The 15,412-nt window shown below is 39.8% G+C and overlaps 1 protein-coding gene across 1 annotated transcript in view; it reads left to right on the top strand.

Moving 5' to 3' along the window:
- The window catches only part of LOC122813494 (leucine-rich repeat-containing protein 7-like), a 638,320-nt gene that overhangs the window by 460,774 nt on the left and 162,134 nt on the right, over positions 1 to 15,412 (top strand). Inside the window, exon 15 of the mRNA XM_044085838.1 lies at positions 14,212 to 14,286. Coding sequence (XP_043941773.1) covers positions 14,212 to 14,286 — 75 coding nt within the window. The remainder of the gene's footprint in view (positions 1 to 14,211; positions 14,287 to 15,412) is intronic.

Raw genomic sequence — 15,412 nt, 5'->3', positions numbered from 1 at the left:
TAAGTCTCCCGCCCTTGTGGTTCTGAGGGATCTAGATTTTTTGAGGTGAAGCATATTCATCAAATCTGGGTTTGACATGGCCTTATATGTCAGGCACAGGTCACCTCTGAGCAAGCGGTATGAGACTGAATAGAGCTGGAGTTCTTTCAGTCGGGCAGCATAAGACATATTTTTGAGACCCTTTATCCTTTTGGTGAGGAACTTTGGGGCCTTTCAAGCTGCAGCAGGTGTCTGGTCAGATACATTCTGAACGGGGCATTGTACTCAATCATAGGTCTAATAAGTGATGAGTACACGAGGACGATGACCTCCCTTGATCTAGATGTGAATCCCTTCATGATCAGGTGGGTGATATAGAAGGTTTTCCTAACTACTTTAGCAACATGAGTGTCAAACGAAAGGCTACTGTCAACCTGGGTCCCCAGATCTCTGATGACTTTTTCTGTGCTCAGTGGATTGCCACCTATATGGTAGCTAGGGGTAGCCTTGTTTTTCCCAAAGGGTATGACTATGCATTTTTGGCGTTTAACTTCAGGCCATGGCTCTGGCACCAGTTATCCATTTCTGTGAGGCCCTTCTGGAGGATATCTGTGTCAGATGTGTTTTCGACTATGGCGCCCAGTTTGCAGTCATCTGCAAACTTTGTCAGCCATAACCCTCCTGTGTTTGCTTGTACTTCAGAAAAGTAGATGCCGAACAAGAGTGGACCCAGGACTGAGCCCTGTGGGACACCACTTGTGACAGGCTTTGAGTCTGACATGGCTCCAGCAACTCTGACCCTGTGGGTTCTGTCACTTAGCCAGTTTGCAACCCATCTTGTGATGTATGGGTTTACATTCAAGCTGATGAGTTTTTCGATGATACCTGAGTGGGGTATTGTGTCGAAGGCCTTTGCCAGGTCGAGGTAGGCTGTATGGACTGCCTTTCCTCATCAATGGCCTTGGTGACTGTCTCGAAAAAGTCAACCAAGTTTAAGAGGCAGGATCTGCCTTTGACAAAGCCAAACTGAGTTGGATCCAAAGTCTGCAAGTTCCTATGTCTTTATTTATGAGTTCCATTATGATCCTCTCCATGGCTTTGCAGATAAGGCTTGTCAAGCTAATGGGGCGGTAATTTCCAGGGTCTGTGGAGGCACCGCCCTTATGAAGTGGGACCACAGTCGCCGTGGCGCCACTCCTTGGGTACGTATCCTGAGGTGAGGCTAAGATTAAACAGCTGTCCTAACTGTGGGTTTAATTCCTCATTGAGTTCATGAAGCACACAGCCGGGGACACCATCCGGTCCCATGGATGCTGTGGTTTTTGCCTTAGTGAGGGCAGTTCTCACCTGGGCGTTGGAGATGTTTGGGGGCTACAATCCTCTGGAATAGATATCTCTCCTTTTGGGGAGGGGATAAGTTTGCACTGAACCTGTCAGCCAGTATGTTGGCAATGTGTGTAGGTTCAGTAATTTTCACATCATTTTGAACTAATTCTGAGCATATCTGGGAGTTTCCTCCTAGGTTTCTAACATAGCTAAAGAAGGCCTTATGATTCTCTTTAGAGTCCTTGGCGATTTTTCTCTCAAAATTTGCCTTGGATGATTTTATGAGAGCTCTTAGTTTTTACTTATAATGATCAAAGGTGTCTTACCTTTCAAGGATTTTGCTCTATCTTGTAGTAGCTTCCTCCTTTTGTTGTAGAGCTTGTTTATGGCTGGGGTCCACCAGACTGGACGCTTGCCTTTGGTACAGAGAGTCTTAGTTTTGTTTGGGATTGCCTGATCCATGCAGTCCTGTAGGTGCTGGTAGAAGGCATTTGTAAGTGATTCAGCGGTTTGAGTAATGTTTACCACTGGCTCAGGGGCCTTAAAGGAGACCACACTAGTTTTTAGAAGTGTGAAATCGGCTTTTGAGAAGTTTTTCACTGTGGTCTTTTTGTTTCAGGTGGGGCGGGATGAGGACCTCCAGCGAGATTAGTTTATGATCTGATCTCACCAGTGAGGGTATACTTCGGTGTTGAACTTTTTGATCCCATGTTCGTGATGATGAGATCAAGTATGTTTTCTCCTCTTGTGGGGATGGTGACTAGTTGTTCCATGGCATTTGAGTTTATGAACTCCAGGAATCTTTGGGTTAGAGTGTTCGGGCTTGAGTAGTGTTCCCAGTCTATATTAGGGTAGTTAAAGTCACCTAGTATGATGGTGTTTGGAGATACATTTATCCTCCAATGTTTTCAGGAAGGCCATGTGAGGTTCCTGAGTTTGAGAGGGTGGCCTGTAACATGCTACAAATTGCAGAGCAGTCTTGCCTATGGTTAATTGCACCTGGATGGTCTCCGATGCATCATGCGTTGCCACCAACCTTGAGGTGTGGGTGTCCTTTATGAATATGGACACCCCTCCTTTCTTGGTGTTGTCCGGATTTTGGGGCGGAACGCATGATATGAGGTGAAACCTGTTAGTGCTGGGGTGCTCTCAGGAGCCTTGAACCAGGTTTCTGTCACAGCACAGACATCGATGTTCTCCATATTGAGAAGGGCCTCGAGTGCGTGCATCTTGAGATTGAGACTTCTGGCATTGAGCAGCATTACCCTTAGTTTTTTTCCTTTTGGTGTTCTAGGGTGGTAGGTTTAGAATTTGAGCCTTGCCTAAAAAGGCACTATGGGGGTGGCAAGAGCCTTTGCCAATATCCGGAAGCCCAGGGTGACAGGTGCAAGCCGTCCCTTGCGAAGCAGCGTGGCTTGTCCAGCATGTCATCCCAGGCAGACAGACATTGGATCCCCTTTGAATGACACCAGAATTTAAGCCAATTATTAAAGCTGATCATCTTATCACTGTATTGTGGCATCATTCTAGGTGAAGGTAGGATACTGCTCAAGGTCAGGGTCATACCTGCCTGGGCTACATAATCAGAGAGCTCCTCGATGTCCCTTTCATGTAGTCCAAGGAGGTTCGTCTCAGGTCGTTGACACCAGCGTGGACAATGACTGAGTCGTACTTGTACCTGCTGTTGAGAGACCTGAGTGCTTGCGTTATGTGGCGGATTCTAGCGCCTGACAGGCAGCTTACTGTGACCTTCTCTTTACTCAGTCTGGTGAGCGGGACGTCAGTGTGTCTGACTATGGAATCACCAATGACAAGTGTGTCTGGCATTTTGTTTGGCCTTAAGGGCTGTGACTGTTTGACACTCTGACTGTGTGGTCTATGTGTTGCATGTGTTGGGTCGTGAGGTGGTAGTTGTTTGGGTGTCTGCTTTGGTGGCCTCTGCTGTTTTGGTAAATTTTTGATCAGAGCCTCCGAGTATGTCTTTGTGTGAGTATGTGTATGATTTGAAGTTGTGATGGTACCATGTGTGACTGGGTATGTATTGTGTGTGGTTACCTTCTCCTCCTGTCTGGTCTTGCCAGTCCTATGTTGAGAGAGCTCAGCCTCCAGTTTGGCCGTATAGTTGCATCTCTCGCATGTATTTGTGTTTTGTGGGAGAAGGAGAGGATTGTCTGTGTACATGAGGCAGTTGTAACATTGCCTCAATATTCCCAGGTTCACCAGTTGAGCTAGAGAGGACACTAGCAACTGATCCCTCGACATACTAGAAGTAGTAGATAAAGAGACTTTCAAAGGACTCCGGGGGAAGTGGGTTTTAGGCTGGTGGGGTACTATCTATAATAAGAGTGCTTTATCAAGGTGCAAGTACTGTAGGAGTAAGTGCTAGGCTTTACAGATAGAGAATAGTCTACTTGGGAATCAAGTAGAGATGAACTTTTCAGTTATAGGATATGCTGGTTAGATCAGCAGTACAGCTCGAGGAAGGTAGTTTTAAGGGAAAATTGGAAGAGTGGAATTTAGATGGCCCAAATAGTTTAACCTTGTTTAACCGCCGCTGCTCTTGTGTGCAACAGTGGTAACTCCGCTAAATCGCTTTACGCGTTTAGCGTGTTTTATAGCAGGGGGCTGAAGGGAGCTAGGAATTGGCCCAAAACGACCAATGGACTACTAGTTTCTGGCTGAAACTTCACCAAATCAGACAAAAGGCAGCTCAGTGCTTCCCACTCCCACTGGTAAGCAAAGAAACTTCCCTCCTTTCTAATAAGGCAATGGATCAGTAACAGGAACTAAAAACAAAGCCCAGGGATCAGCAACTCTGAAACTGGACTACTCTAGTTCAGTAAGGCGGGAAACAAGAGATTTTTTGTTTTATTACAGAGACAAGGAAAAAACAGACAGTAATTGCTGTAAATCGGCTAGCGACTTTAGTGTGTAGCCTACAGAAACAATTTGCAACAATTAGTAACTTAAAGTGCAATAAACAGTGTAAAATGCAGAAATCACTTAAAGTAGCAATAAAACAGGCGAAATGCAGTTGCTAGCTTAAATAACAGTGGGAAAGCCACAAAAATACTTATATCTGGTAGAAAGTCACTCTTTTAGCTCTCTGCTGCTTGGATCACCCTGCAGGCCACCACGAGGATCTGTGCTGAGTTGGTACAAGCTGGAAAACGCGTGTTTAGCGTGTTTTATAGCAGGGGCTGAAAGGAGCTAGGAATTGGCCCAAAACAACCAATGGACTACTAGTTTCTGGCTGAAACTTCACCAAATCGGACAGAAAGGCTGCTCAGTGCTTCCCACTCCCACTGGTAAGCAAAGAAACTTCCCTCCTCCCTAATAAGGCAATGAATCAGTAACAGGAACTAAAAACAAAGCCCAGGGATCAGCAACTCTGAAACTGGACTACTCTAGTTCAGTAAGGCAGGAAAACAAGAGATTTTTTTGTTTTATTACAGAGACAAGGAAAGAAAACAGACAGTAAATGCTATAAATGCTGTAAATCGGCTAGCGCACTTTAGTGTGTAGCCTACAGAAACAATTTGCAACAATTAGTAACTTAAAGTGCAATAAACAGTGTAAAATGCAGAAATCACTTAAAGTAGCAGTAAAACAGGCGAAATGCAGTCGCTAGCTTAAATAACAGTGGGAAAGCCACAAAAATACTTATATCTGGTAGAAAGTCACTCTTTTAGCTCTCTGCTGCTTGGATCACTCTGCAGGCCACCACGAGGATCTGTGCTGAGTTGGTACAAGCTGGAAAACGCGTGTTTAGCGTGTTTTATAGCAGGGGCTGAAAGGAGCTAGAATTGGCCCAAAACGACCAATGGACTACTAGTTTCTGGCTGAAACTTCACCAAATCGGACAGAAAGGCTGCTCAGTGCTTCCCACTCCCACTGGTAAGCAAAGAAACTTCCCTCCTCCCTAATAAGGCAATGGATCAGTAACAGGAACTAAAAACAAAGCCCAGGGATCAGCAACTCTGAAACTGGACTACTCTAGTTCAGTAAGGCGGAAAACAAGAGATTTTTTGTTTTATTACAGAGACAAGGAAAAAAAAAACAGACAGTAAATGCTATAAATGCTGTAAATCGGCTAGCGCTCTTTAGTGTGTAGCCTACAGAAACAATTTGCAACAATTAGTAACTTAAAGTGCAATAAAAAGTGTAAAATGCAGAAATCACTTAAAGTAGCAGTAAAACAGGCGAAATGCAGTCGCTAGCTTAATAACAGTGGGAAAGCCACAAAAATACTTATATCTGGTAGAAAGTCACTCTTTTAGCTCTCTGCTGCTTGGATCACTCTGCAGGCCACCACGAGGATCTGTGCTGAGTTGGTACAAGCTGGAAAACGCGTGTTTAGCGTGTTTTATAGCAGGGGGCTGAAAGGAGCTAGGAATTGGCCCAAAATGACCAATGGACTACTAGTTTCCGGCTGAAACTTCACCAAATCGGACAGAAAGGCCGCTCAGTGCTTCCCACTCCCACTGGTAAGCAAAGAAACTTCCCTCCTCCCTAATAAGGCAATGGATCAGTGACAGGAACTAAAAACAAAGCCCAGGGATCAGCAACTCTGAAACTGGACTACTCTAGTTCAGTAAGGCGGGAAAACAAGAGATTTTTTTGTTTTATTACAGAGACAAGGAAAAAAACAGACAGTAAATGCTATAAATGCTGTAAATCGGCTAATTTAGTGTGTAGGCTACAGAAACAATTTGCAACAATTAGTAACTTAAAGTGCAATAAACAGTGTAAAATGCAGAAATCACTTAAAGTAGCAGTAAAACAGGCGAAATGCAGTCGCTAGCTTAATAACAGTGGGAAAGCCACAAAAATACTTATATCTGGTAGAAAGTCACTCTAGCTCTCTCTGCTGCTTGGATCACTCTGCAGGCCACCACGAGGATCTGTGCTGAGTTGGTACAAGCTGGAAAAGCGTGTTTAGCGTGTTTTATAGCAGAGCAGGGGAATAGAACTGGAACCCCCAAAGCGACCAATGGACTACTAGTTTCTGGCTGAAACTTCACCGTCGGACAAAAGGCAAATCGGACAAAAGCTTCCGCTCCACTGGTAAGCAAAGAAACTTCCCTCCTTCCTAATAAGGCAATGGATCAGTAACAGGAACTAAAAAAAGGAAAAACAGATCAGCTCCTGGAAAACTCTGACTCTGTAAGGCAGGAAAACAAGAGTTTTTTTTTTTTTTTTTTTTTTTTTTACTTCCACAAGGAAAAAAACAGACAGTAAATGCTATAAAAACAATTCACATGCAGTGCAAGCTGGCACACTTGAGTATGTAGCAATATTAGTCCACACGCAGTATGAAAAAAATGTAATTAAATTAAAAAGGACTAGAAGCAAGTGCAGAAAGGGTTTATTAGAGAGAATGCGGTAAAGAGAAGGGACTGGGGGAGTGTCCTAGATCAAATCTACAGTGGGGCGGGCACTGCAAAAGCCACCAAATTTAAACTACATCCAAGAACAGGGAGGGGGGGTGGGGAAGACAGTTTCAACAGAGCTAGATCTGAGAAATCAGTCCCCAAGTTATAACAACCACAATAAAATGAAGGAAATATACTTAAATCAGCTTATGTCCAGTTGATGTATGCAGACAAATCTCAGTAGCAGCAACTCTACTTAAAATGATTACCAGAGATGTAACCAACACAGGTTTTAAAGTTATCAGAAAACACCCCAAGCTAATTAACACTTAAAGGAATTTCAGTGCAGTTTAACAACTAGTGCAGAGCTTCAGACACACACACAAGACAGTTTCAACAGAGCTAGATCTGAGAAATCAGTCCCCAAGTTATAACAACCACAATAAAATGAAGGAAATATACTTAAATCAGCTTATGTCCAGTTGATGTATGCAGACAAATCTCAGTAGCAGCAACTCTACTTAAAATGATTACCAGAGATGTAACCAACACAGGTTTTAAAGTTATCAGAAAACCCCCAAGCTAATTAACACTTAAAGGAATTTCAGTGCAGTTTAACAACTAGTGCAGAGCTTCAGACACACACACAAGACAGTTTCAACAGAGCTAGATCTGAGAAATCAGTCCCCAAGTTATAACAACCACAATAAAATGAAGGAAATATACTTAAATCAGCTTATGTCCAGTTGATGTATGCAGACAAATCTCAGTAGCAGCAACTCTACTTAAAATGATTACCAGAGATGTAACCAACACAGGTTTTAAAGTTATCAGAAAACCCCCAAGCTAATTAACACTTAAAGGAATTTCAGTGCAGTTTAACAACTAGTGCAGAGCTTCAGACACACACACAAGACAGTTTCAACAGAGCTAGATCTGAGAAATCAGTCCCCAAGTTATAACAACCACAATAAAATGAAGGAAATATACTTAAATCAGCTTATGTCCAGTTGATGTATGCAGACAAATCTCAGTAGCAGCAACTCTACTTAAAATGATTACCAGAGATGTAACCAACACAGGTTTTAAAGTTATCAGAAAACCCCCAAGCTAATTAACACTTAAAGGAATTTCAGTGCAGTTTAACAACTAGTGCAGAGCTTCAGACACACACACAAGACAGTTTCAACAGAGCTAGATCTGAGAAATCAGTCCCCAAGTTATAACAACCACAATAAAATGAAGGAAATATACTTAAATCAGCTTATGTCCAGTTGATGTATGCAGACAAATCTCAGTAGCAGCAACTCTACTTAAAATGATTACCAGAGATGTAACCAACACAGGTTTTAAAGTTATCAGAAAACCCCCCAAGCTAATTAACACTTAAAGGAATTTCAGTGCAGTTTAACAACTAGTGCAGAGCTTCAGACACACACACAAGACAGTTTCAACAGAGCTAGATCTGAGAAATCAGTCCCCAAGTTATAACAACCACAATAAAATGAAGGAAATATACTTAAATCAGCTTATGTCCAGTTGATGTATGTGGTAATACATTATATCTTTCTTTTACTGTTATGCATAGCAGTTTACAAACTACACAAAAATCTGTCCATATATTACATTTAGGGGCATAGTACACCCATCATCATATTTTTTAAATATTTCTTTTTTGTCACTCATGTTATGATCACACATCAGTTTCAGTTATAGATATGTATGATCACTTCTGCCCAAAAGTCATGAAATAATTAATTTCTAGTTAATTTAGACTTGAAAACTAACATGTCCAGATATTTTCCTTTCTGTTCAGTTTATTGGTTACCTGATAAAGTCACAGTTTAGTAATATATTCATCTAAATAATATTTTATTGTGTTGTAATTTAGGTCCCACGCCTTACACTAGTATTTAAATACCCTGATAGAGTTACCTCTAATTGGCTAAATTTAAATATGTTACTCAACAAATTATTGAATTCTTGCTTGCTACCTTTGTGTGATCTATAAAAGCATAACGTCTGATTCACAGAGATCGAGCAAGTTGAAGTCAGATGTCAATCGATTTATGCTTGCATTCTTTTGTGTAGGTTGCTACAATTACTTTATCACTTAAAGACCACAGTAACAGTCCTATTTCCTAATTTTATAATTAGTAAGTGTATTATATGATTACATTTCTGATAAACATTTATTTTTGAAGGCTTTAATAACATTTATACTTGTTTGTTTTTCAAGCAGAGCTATGATTTCTCTCATTCCGTTTTTTGTTGTTTTTTCATGATCTTTGCTGACTTCAGACAACTAAATAGTATAATTTCTTCTTTTACATTGTTTTCTATCAGTTTTATGACAACTTCATGTATGTTTTGTAATCCTTCTCTAAGTAAGCAACAACTTTCTCCATCATCTGGATTTAATTTAAGCCAAGAAGCATCCAGCCCTTCTATTAAATAATATCCTGTCTGGAGTAATGTGTTTGCCTTTCTACAGCTATTTCTTTAACTTCAGGAGAAATACACAACAATGCTCAGAATGTATTGTAAATGGCATCACCCACACTGAATCAGAGGCCATTGCCAATCTTTTTGGCAGACAGGTTCAGCTCAAATTTCTCCCACTCACCACTCCCCCCTGATAGTCCAAAGGAAATACTGCATACCACAATCCCCCCAGTCATTACTAGGGAACAGGTCATCAATGCACTTTCCAAGTCCACAAACACTGCATCAATGGGCCCTGATAATATCCTGGGATGTTTAATAACTAGAATGAAACATGACCTCACTGGTCCACTTGAATCACTTTTCAGCTGGAACCTTCAGTCATGTTTTCTGCTCTTGTGCCCAAGGAATGGAAGATGGCTACAGTCATTTCCCTGCAAAAAGGAGGTTCAACACTGATTCGGGTAACTACAGGCCAATAAGTCGTAGCAGCCTCATATGTGAGGCTGTGGAAAGAATCATCATAGTCATGATAAATTAGGGCATCGATAATCTGCAAATGCTGCAAGGTCATGCCTATTAAATCTAGTGAACTTTTTTGAGAAGGTCAGCAAAGCATTGGATAATGTAAGACTGTGCAAACGGCTTTTGATACAATACCCCACTCGGGCATTATAGACAAGCTCACTAATTTAGGTATAAACCTTTTTATCACCCACTAGACAGCCAACTGGCTCGCTGATAGGACCTAGGAGGTCAAAACAGGTGAGGCCACCTCCATCAGGAGACCATTCACTAGCTGTGCCTTCTAGGGCTTGTACTAGGCCCACTCCTTTTTGGCATCTATTTCCCTAAAATGGAAACACATGCTGAAGGTTTGTGGCTGACTAAGTTTGCAGATGATTGCAAGCTGGGGGTTATCACTGAGTCCCCTGCCGACACTAGCATTCTTCAGTAAGGTCTATCTCTGACAAACAAATGGTGCCAAAGCCATGGTCTTAAGCTCAATGCTAAGAAATGCATAATTGTACCCTTTGGGAAGTCAACCATCCCAACTAATTACCATGTTGATAATACACCTCTAAGAGTTGGTCCAGTGGTCAGGGATCTGGGTATACACATAGACAATAGCCTTACATTTGACCACCACGTGGCCAAAGTGGTGATAAAATCATTTTCTGTTATGCAACTTATAAGTAAGGGCATGGCATCTAGCTCCAAAGAGGTCGTTATCCCATTGTACTCTGCCCTTATCAGACTAATCATAGAGTACAATACTTCCTTTGGTGTGTAATGATCAAGCATATGCAGCAATTAGAGAGACCTTAAACTTATAGGTAATAAACTTAGCTTTTATGTTATAATATTGTGCAGCAGAGGGCATTACCACAAGTGTTATGTGATTTTTGTGCATAATTTAAGTAGAGATATTTTGAGGAGAGGTCTCTAGTTGATGAATACTATTGTAGGCGGTGACTTAGAACTTGAGCATTCCTTTGACTGGTAAAGGATCTTATGGGTTGCCTTTAAATGAGTGAAACCGAGGTAGTTGGACAGTATTAATCTGTATGCATATATGAGTGGCATCATCTACATATTGAACAATGGTTGCTTGTTTGGTAGATGTATAGAGTTTGTTGATGAAGATGTTAACAAACAGTGGGCCAAGAATTGAATAGCAATGATCTTGGCACCATTTTGTGATATAGGAGTCTGACAGTCTATTGGCAGATGCATCTATGAATCACAATAGACTGAAAGAAAAGTGCCAAAACAACTTTCAGAAACAGTGGAGTTGTCTCTTTTCTCCACTGTTGTGTGATATTAAATTGTCTGTGAGCTGTACAGTGATGACTTCTGCTGGACAGGTTGGATGCAGACTTAATTATTTAGTTATAGCATTGTTCAAGTTTAGCATGTTTTGTGGGTTGTAAGTTGGTGAGGATGGGAAAAGCATATAAAAGGCTGGGGAGTAAAGTAGGCTGTATCTATGGATGTATGTTCTTGTTCGGTTAGATATGGTTTTATTATGTATAGAAGCCATGTTTTTGATGAGCATTGTTATAACTTGCTGGATATGAAGGTCACATTTTAAATTATCATCAGTGATTACACCAAATAATTCTGAGTGGGAAATAATAACTCTTTTGGCACCATTTTGTGATATGGTAGCCTGCTAGTCTATTAAGAGATGTTTCTATGAATGGCAATAGACTGAAAAAAGCACCAAAACAACTTTCATCAAAAGCAGCATTTCCCTTTTCTCCAAAGTAAGTATATATCCATTTGGGGTTGTTCCCACAAATGGTGGGTGCATAGGGTTCTTGCTGCCCTGCAAAAATTATCTCTTAGGTTTACCGAAAGTCATTTTGCCTGGATTTTTTTGACAAATTCACTTTTGGATAAAGCTTATTCAAAAGACTGACATGATTCCTGTGATATAACTGTGAAACTGTTTTTGCCATCTGAATAAGATATGAGGATAAATAGGATTATATTATTAAAATTCCTTTTTAGCCATTCACCCAACTGCATGCACATATTCATCACTATTATACTTATGCTTCTTACATCTTTTCCATAATTTCTCATTTACTTATTCATCCTTCATTAGCCCCCACTTGCCCCCCTCACAATAATCCACACACAACTTTTTCATGCCTCCGTTTTCTGATCCACAGATTCTTAAATCAGTTCTTCATCCATCTTTACTCTATATTCTCTAAATCTAGTGGCACCAACAATTCTTCATCTATGCCAGCTCCATTGGGCAAATAGGGATAAAGCCCTGAATGCATCCCAGACAGCTCAAATTCAGTTAGTGGTTCAGGCGGCTGTTGGGGCTGCTGTGTGGAGGCAACAGGAATTAGGTCGCTAATTTGGCTCACCTCTCTTCATGAGTGGGAGTCATGGGCATGTGGCTGAGCCCACCTGCCATGTTAAAATCTCCTTTGGAGACCAGGAATCACCAGGTAGTGTTATCTACAGGGGGTGCAGAGCCATTTGATTATGTATACTCACATAAATGTACATTCATCATCCTGGACCACTCCATACCAATTGTTTGGATATATTGAGCAGGAGATTAGTGCCTGTAAGAAAAAAAAGATGTTTGCCTTAATAATGACCCCCTCCTCGCTGGCTTTCACCCCAAGTAAAGGGGAAAGAATAGACCAGTTAGCAATAGGGTGACTGGTAGGCAGTAGGGAAAAAAGAATCGAAAAATGCTTCCCCCTAATCAAACTATATTATGGCACCTCTGCCCCTCTTCCCTCTTATATCAATACTTATCTTCCTAAATCTTCCCTTTTGTTTATCCTATTACACCACCCCTCCCCAGTCCACCCCCATTTCTTCAATATTCATTCCAGAAAACCAGTTCTTCCAGAAAACCATTAATTATTATAAACAATGGTAACAAAAATATTCACAATACTATTTTATAGAATGCTTATGCTTACAATGAAGCAAACATACTTCTACACAAGTGTTAAATACAGAATACATGAAACACCTGTGTGCCATTTTCCAGTTATTAGAACATTAACAAAACAATTCTAAGTATCTGTTATTGTCTGCTATTAAAATCCATCTAATCACAGACAAGACATCTGGATAAATTCATCCTTTGGGTATTGTAACATCCATAAGAAGTACAACACAGTGTGACTCTTTTACACAAGAATGATATTACCTCCTTCCTTTGAAATGGCTTCTAAACAAGATTCCCTTGCTGTATGAGATCAAAAACATCATCATAACACAATAACAGCTGCATCAGCTTAGCATCAGCTTTATTCTTCCATGATCAAGTTTGTCACCAAAAAAATACTCTGGCAAGGCATATTAGATTTGACAGCCAAGTCATATTTTCTTTGAGTCCACTGTGGCATTACTTTAAGTTTAAGTCTGCAGATTTCATTTTTCAGTATCACTTAATATTGTTACATATATTATCAATGTAGACCTCTTGTTATTTTATGTGGAGAATGTTTTCTTTAGGGCAATTAAAAAATACTTGTTTTCTCTTCTAATAGTCCTACTGACTTTGTAAAAATAGAATAGAATAGACTGTTTTCAGATTACACCTTTTTTTGGGCAAGGATTGTTTCTTCTCCCTCATCAGAAAGACTGAATAGTTCTGCTCCCAAATGACACCATATTGTTGAATGTAACAGTATTTTATCCACAGCTCTCCTGTTACCTACAACTAGAAATATTAAAGGTTGTGGTTTCTCCTATAAAGAGATTGGTCCAAAAGCCCTGTATGGTGTTCCAAACTTACATATATTTAGCTTTAGTCCCCCCCTCACCCCAAGTTTCTTGTTTTATTTAGATTTAGAATTTTCTTTTTTCACACAGGCTACCAGAAGATGTAGCTTGCATTTTTTTATATTCTACAAAGAGTATAGGGTTTGTTGATGTCCTGGCTAATATCTTTTAATTAGAAGCAACAGGGAGTACATAGTTTTTAATATTCTTCTGCCTGAAAATAGAATTAAGGGAATATGGCAGTCACGAAAGTGCTTGTTGGTGACTTCCCCTGAGGATTTTATATATCCACAAAAAGAATGAGAAAAAAAAACATTATGTTTATGGTTTGAATCAGGAAAGGAAAATAATTTTGCTAAGATGTTTCAACTTCTATAACTGATGACAACATTAATGTAAATGGAGTAGCTATTTAATTTAGTGGCAAAAAAAAGAATTAATGAAAACTTTTATAACTGGACTGCCCTCTAACGAACACAGCTTGGGACTGCAATTGTGCACTTAAGAGATCATCTAACAGCCAAAAACATCTAGAAGAAGACTAACCTCCACCTCCAGTAGACATTTCATTCCATATACACAAATCCTGCAATAGTGATCCTTATGATGTGCGAGCCATTTTGTTTTTCTGTGTGTGGTAAGAATGATGAAATGGCTGTCCTTAACAGGCTGTAGATTCCACAGCAGTGAAACAGATTCCAGCAACAAACTGTCATTAAAATTGTATTTGAATGAAACACACTATGTATTAAGCTTTTTATGCCTGGTGTTTTTTTATGTTGATCTCTAATTCTGTGTTACTTCTGACTTATAGGGTATATTTGTTACTAGAGTTCAGCCTGATGGACCTGCAGCAAACATTCTGCAGCCAGGAGATAAGATTATAAAGGTGAGAGGAACATCATCTGTGATCTCTGTAGGAAGGAAAGCATGCATATCTGTGCTAATGCATGTGTGTATGTGTTGTATATATGTGAATAAATATGTATTATATATAGTTTCTGTGCATATGTTTCTGTTCACTGTATACAATTACTAACTTTCAGGACAACGATATTAGGCAGCTAATCAGTAATTAAGTAGTGACACAATCAATATATTTTGCAAATTCCACTGTATGTCACTATATTGTTTAAAAGCCTAGACTATTTCAGTTAACACACTGAAAACAAATTACAGCTGTGCTTTAGTGATATAATGAGTTTGCTCTGAATCAAATTGCACCATAGTGTGACTTAATACCACTATAACAGTATGTCAGTAAGAAATAATTAATATAATACACTACACAATATAACACATTTGTTTGAGTTCTAATTAGAATAAAGTGTATTCATAAAACATAAAATATTGCAATAAAACCATAACAGTTATACTGTACTATTACCTTTTAATAAGATAGCAAGAAAATTACAGATCAACGTGATGCATTTTTTTAGTTTTAGAAACTACTCTTGTCATCTTTTTGACACATTTACAGCAGCTGCTTCTTTTATGGAAAATTTAACTAATACTTATCTTCTTTGATTTCATAGTAGAATATTTAAACTGTGACAATATAAAAATTTACCTAAGAGTGAACATCTTCATGCACATACACTCAGGTGCATATAATACCTGTCACATGTATGTGTACAGGAATATGTATGAAAAGGTATATGTGTGATTCCATATTGAAAATATGAGATGCATGACTGCAAGTCCCCCGCCTGTGAAAAAAAAATCCAACCTGTACCTAATTTGAGCAAATATCAAACTTCAATCTACAGTTAGGAAAATGTTCTTGCAACAGGCTTATCCTCCTGCGCTTCTGATGTGGGGGCTGTGACTGTATACCCCTGCTATCTATACGTGCTTTCTTCCAGATCCTTATACCTTGAAGCAAGGGAATAAATATTCAGATGTACCACAGCCATTCACTAAGTATACATTCCACAGAATTGCAGATTTAGTTTCAAAGTTACAAGGATTGCAATTGCTACCTTCATTATTTTAATTGGAACATGTTACAACCC

Source organism: Protopterus annectens, chromosome 10.part0 (genome assembly GCF_019279795.1).
Source record: "Protopterus annectens isolate FY-2018-M chromosome 10.part0, PAN1.0, whole genome shotgun sequence".
Lineage (NCBI taxonomy): Eukaryota > Metazoa > Chordata > Ceratodontiformes > Protopteridae > Protopterus > Protopterus annectens.
The sequence above is the reverse complement of the archived record's forward strand: the minus strand, read 5'-3'. Positions and strand labels throughout refer to the sequence as shown.